The 6,000-nt window shown below is 41.7% G+C and overlaps 1 protein-coding gene across 1 annotated transcript in view; it reads right to left on the bottom strand.

Annotated features, from left to right (window-relative positions):
- Window positions 1-5,237, bottom strand: part of RIMBP2 (RIMS binding protein 2) — a 576,724-nt gene extending 571,487 nt beyond the window's left edge. The window contains exon 1 of the mRNA XM_056821917.1: window positions 4,521-5,237. Within this exon, the coding sequence (XP_056677895.1) occupies window positions 4,521-4,715 (195 nt within the window). The 5' untranslated portion in view covers window positions 4,716-5,237. The remainder of the gene's footprint in view (window positions 1-4,520) is intronic.
- Window positions 5,238-6,000: the final 763 nt, after the last annotated feature.

The raw sequence follows: 6,000 nt of genomic DNA on the forward strand, positions 1-6,000 counted from the left end.
GGGCGCTGTGCCAAGACAGGACATACCCTGGTGGGGTTCCCTTTCCTCCTTCTGCTAGCCACGGACACATCTTCTACACATATCCAAGAAAGGTCTAATGAACCACAGAAATAAATCCATGTCCTAAATGAAGCCTCCAGTCTGATTTAAACTGGGTTCGTGGCTATTATGAGGACAAGGCAGTTAAGGTTCCTCTCCAGGGTACCAACATCTACTGGGTCCCTCCTTCCTCTCTACCATTCTCAAGACAGATGGCCCTGTGTTACTTTGGTCTTCTAATAGCCTTCATCCCTATAGGTGTTGGATGGGAAGATAGGCTACTGGGCAAGGGACACGAGGATGGAGGATGAAGGGAAGACATAGGCTTTACTTCTCAGGACTACAATAGTACCTGTGATCAGAGAGTCCTCCATGCCATGGCCAGACTCCACAACTCTAGTTTGCCCAATGTACCATCAATGCTCACACACACATCATCATCATCATCATCATCATCATCATCAACATCCTTAATAACAATAACTGTTTTATTTTTTTAAACCCTCACCTTCTGTCTTGGAGTCAATACTGTGAGTTGGTTCCAAGGCAGAAGAGTGGTAAGGACTAGGCAATGGGGGTCAAGTGACTTGCCCAGGTCCCACAGTTAGGAAGTATCTGAGGTCAGATTTGAACCCAGGACCTCCCGTCTCTAGGTCTACCTCTCAATCCACTGAGCTACCCAAATGCTCCAAACAACAACTGTTTTTGAACCAGATTAAAACAAAATTATGTTTTTTCAAGGGCTTAAAGGGTAACTAATAAGTCCATCCTGATTACCAAAGGAGTCTGCATACCATCTAGAGTTGGAATGGTATCTTAGATATCATGTAGGGCAGGAATTTTTAACCTTTATCGGGTCACGGGTCCCTTTGGCAATCTGGGAAAGCCTAGGAACACCCTAAAAACAGTTGCTTACATAATAAATATAAAATAAATATAAATATATATTTTATACATATAATATATTATATGCTATATATGATATATGTAATATGCAAATAAATATAAAATAAAGTTACATTCAGGTCCAAGAATCCCTTAGAGGTCTGTTGAACCCAGGTGAAAAACTCTTGATCTAATCTAGCACCCCCTTTGGGACAGGCATCATTTGGACCAGAAATTTGATGAGTGTGGAAAATCCCATCCACTGACATAAATCAAATAATTCCACTGTAACTTATAATCTTGAGTTACTGGCATATTATTAGGGGCTTAATAAGTATTTGTAGATAGGGGCAGCTAGGTAGCACAGTGGATAGAGTGTTGGTTTCAGGCACTTCCTAACTATGTGACCCTGGGTAAGTCACTTAACCCCAATTACCTAGCTTTTGCCACTCTTCTATCTTAGAATTGATACTAAGACAGAAGGTAAGGGTTTTTTTAAGTACTTGTGTATTGATTAATTGATTAGAGAATTGCCCAAGGAATGGAGAAGAAAAGCAATTTCCCTGGAGGTCTCCTAGCCAGGAGAGCAAAACTTCGGAGACAAGATTCAAATCCAGCTCTCTCTGAATCCAATATTATCCCTTTACACTCTACACTGTGGTACCTCTCCATTTTTGTTTATTTTTAACAGATAAAATCCAGACCCAGATAAGTGAAGTGACTTAGCCAAAGTCACACAGATGAAAGGTAAAAGATCTAGGACTTAAAGTCGGATCTTCTAGCTCAGAATCTAATTCCATGGGTGTCACCATCACATGGTGCAGCAAACCTCCATGGTGACTTCTTTTCCCGGAGGGAAAACATATTTAGTTATCATTACCACTTCGGTAAATGGGTGCCCAAAATAGCCCGCTCATAGTCAGCCTTTCAAATCCCATCTGCCAAAGTCAAATACTCTGACCATCGCAGAGGATGCTATGGCATGAAGGATGAGTCATAGCTCTTAGGAAGAAGCTCGTTGTTGCTTCAGATCTCCTACGACAGGCAGCATGGACGTCCTACTCAAGAAAAAGCATCCAAGAAGTCCTTGAAGCTAAAACTCCAGGAGCATGAAATGATGACCTGCCAGTCCCTCAGCCTGAGGTCTTTTCCAATCATTGAAAAGCAGCTAGGTGGTAACAGTGGCTAGAGTCCTGGACCTGGCATCAGAAAAACTTGAGTTCAAATCCAGCCTCAGTCCATGTGTGACCCTGGATAAGTCAGTCATGTAATTTCTATCTGCTTCAATTTCCTGATCTGTAAAATGAGGATGATAATAGCATCTACCTCCCAAAGTTGTGGTAAGGATAAAATGAGACAGTATTTGTGCATTGGACCTGGAATCAAGAGGGTCTCAGTTTAAATCCAGCCCCTAGCTATATAACCCTAGCTATATTTCCTAGCTATATAATTTCTTAGCTATATAACCCTGAGAAAATCAATTAACCTGTTTAACTCAGTTTCCTCAAATGTGAAATAGGGATAATAGTAGCACCTACCTAACAGGGTTGTTGTGAAGAACAAATTGGATTATATTGGTAAAGTACTTAGCACAGTGCCTGGCATATAGTAGATGCTACATAAATAATTATTCTCTCCTTTTTCCTCTCCCCTATTTGTAAAGTGTCTTGCAAATTTCAAAGTGCTACATAAATGCTACTATTATTAAATTCTGTGACTCTACGTTAAAGTTTTAAGGCACCTTAGAAGGAGGGGGGAGTGAAAATGAAAAGAAGGGGATAAGCATTTATATAGGATCTATTATATGCCAAGCCTTGGATTAAGTGCTTTTTACAAGTGCTGGGGTCGCAGAAAAGTTAGACCTTCCCTGCTTTGAAAGAGCTTACATTCTAATGGGGGGAGACAAGATCTATAAGTGGGTTCAGCCATAAGTCATATGGAAATGTCCCACAGTACAGCAGCAAAGCAGATGGCAATGCATCCCATTTAATGCCATTTCTACTGATCTACATATCAATATCTGACATGGTAGCACTTGCCAGTTCAGAAGACTTTGGTGGCAAGAATAAAGATTTTACGGTTGTTGCCATTTCTGCATAATAAAAAGCAAGACACTCCGACAAATTTTATATCTGCCCCTCTAGTCACCCTCGATTATCTCACTAACCCTTGCAACCAACTGTGGCATTATGGTTAGAGTGGTGTGGGGAAGATCCTACATTCAAATTCTACCTCTGAAGTTTCTTAGCTTAGCACCATGGACAAGTCCCTTAGCCTATGGGAGCCTGTTTCCTCCTCTGAAAGGGTTTATAGATAAGATGAGGGGCTGAGAGAGCCAAGATGACATTTATTAGTGAAAGGAGAGCCAGCCTCAAAGTCAGGTTCAGGTTCCACATCTGATAATTCTGATGGAGTGATGTAAGGCAAACCCCTCCCACCCCCAACCAATCTATAAAAACCGGTAGCTTTAGACTAGGAGCTGATCTGTATCAGAAGACAATCATCACCTAAAGTTCCCTGCACCGATAAAACCACAGGTGTGGACAAAAATAAATAAATAAGATGAGAGTGGGGGATTAGAAGATATCTAAGGGTCCATTTTCAATTTAACACCTTTGATTCTACAAATAAATAAATGAATGAAGGTTGTTCTACTTTAGAGCTAGAAGAGATTTTATAGCATATATCTGCCACATTTTACAGGTTAAATTCATTTCAACATGTATTAATTAAGCAATAACTTTGCTCAAGACACTGGAGACCCAAAACAAAATCAAAACAGTTCATACCAGGACTATATATGGCACGATATAATACATCATAATAATAATGTCCATTTTTTAGCATTTTTACATCAATCATTTCCTTTAAGTTTCAAAAACTCTTAAGACCTCCAGGCAAAATTATTTACATTAAAAAAAAAACAGAGAAATCGAGAGATTAAATGATTTGCCAATAGTTGGGACTGTCAGAGGTGGGATCTGTACCCAAGATTTCCTCTCTGAATCAAGCACTCGGAGGTCCAAGGAGGAGAAGCAATTTATACATCGTAACAATACACCCACAAATGTCACAAAGTGAGGTTACTCAGGATCCTAGATCTAGGACTGGAAAGGATCTTGGAGATCATCTTGTCTAACCTCCTCATTTTATAGATCAGTAAAGATCTAAAAAAGACTCAGAGTTTAGATGGTTTGTCCAAGGTCACACTAATAGGAAGGGTCAGAAATGGAATTTGAACTCGTCATCCTTTCTTCTAAGTCCAGTATTATATCTACCATATCATACATCCCACCTAGTGCCTTCCTTTAGGACAGAGAGATGATAAATGAAGAGTTTTATTTCGTGGAGATTCTTGCATTTATTATCTTAATAATGATTTCAATAATCAGATAATTAAACAATTGCTTTAATTTCATGATTGTAACAGTCAGATAACCAAATTTTATCATTTTAATAATCAAGTAACTAAACATTTCCAGAATCCCCACAGAGCCAACCTTCGTATTTCAGGCATCTGATGAATACTGTTTTATGTTGACTTCTGGATAGGGACAAACAAAGACTACGCAGAGGGAGCACCATGGGTCACCTACCTTCTTTTTCTGCTTTGAACACCAGGGCCCCTGCCCCATGCAGAGTTTCCCCTCGGTCCAATCCCAGCTCCCTTCTGCCAGCCCTCTACGTCTTCCTTTAGGAACTGGGAGTCCTAAAAGTCTCAGGGTAACCTTGCTTTTAGAAAACTTGCTCTCTGAGAACCCAAGTTCCTTCAGAGCTGGCCCAAGCTGCATAAGGATGGAAACTCTGTGGTCTGTCTTGCTGGGAGCCCGGATTCTGGTACCCTACCCTCCTCCGCCCATCACACACGCACACACGCATTCATACACACACCTCCTGGGTTTCTTGGGATGCTCCAATCTCCTCCAACAGAAGACCAGTGACCAGCCCTTGAAGGATCCCCTGAAGTCCACGAGCCAGGCTGGCCCATCTGCAGTCCTACTGAGGCAGTGCTACCGAGGAGGAACAAGATGCTCTGTTGCCATAGCCTCCTGCTAAACAGCTGCAGTGTCTCAGGCAGAATGGGAAAAATGATCCCTCCAGCTCTCATTGACAAACGGAAAAACACACGAGTCTCTCACCCAGAGGAGGGACACCGGCACTTCGGAGCTCCCCCTCCAGCAGCAGCAGCAGCAGCCACAGAATGCCCAACTTCCCTGGGGGGACTCCAGATGCCCTGAGAGAGGCGAGAGCTAGCACAGTGGGAGCAGCTCTCTCCTAGGGGCAGGAGAAATGTCAGGTACAGGACAAGAGTTTTCTTGGAGAGCTCATGATTCTTCCCACATCCACACAGCGGGGAGAGGCTGAAGGCTGAAGATTATCCATTAGACTCCCAGGCAGAGGAGATCTGTTTGCTGGTGCCCATCTAGGCAGTGAATTCTCTACCTCCCCCCCAAAGCCATTCAGAGAAATGTATCACGCCTTTCCTGATTGCCCAGCTGCCTAAGTACTTTCTATTTATTCTTCTTTTTTTTAAACCCTTACTCTCCTTCTTAAAATTAATACTAAGTATTCATTCTCTAAGAGTTCAATTAATATCCAATACTTCAAGTATTACATTTTAAGTTTATTATCTGACAAATGTTTAACTCTTACAATTCCAAGGCAGGAGAGTGAGAAGGGTGAATAGAATAGAAGTGAAGGCAATAGGGGTGAAGTGACTTGCCCAGGGTCACACAGGTATTTATTCTTTTTTTTTTCAACCCTTATCCTCCACCTTAGGATCAATATTAAGTATTGGTTCCAACACAGGAGAGTGATAAAGGCAAGGCAATGGGGGTGAAGTGACTTACCTGGGGTTACACAGGTATTTATTCTTTATGTAATTTATATGAGATCATTGGGCCATAGAGCTAGAGGTAGAAGAACATTTAGTTCAATGTCAGATGAAAAAACTGAGGCAGCACAAGGTGGTTGAGTGGGTCACACAGGTAAATAGCTAAGGCAGGATTTGAACCCAGATCTTCTTCTGCCTCCAGAAATGGCTTCCTTTTCCCACATTTCCCTGCTGTCTCTCAT

This window comes from Monodelphis domestica, chromosome 3, assembly GCF_027887165.1.
Source record: "Monodelphis domestica isolate mMonDom1 chromosome 3, mMonDom1.pri, whole genome shotgun sequence".
Classification (NCBI taxonomy): domain Eukaryota; kingdom Metazoa; phylum Chordata; class Mammalia; order Didelphimorphia; family Didelphidae; genus Monodelphis; species Monodelphis domestica.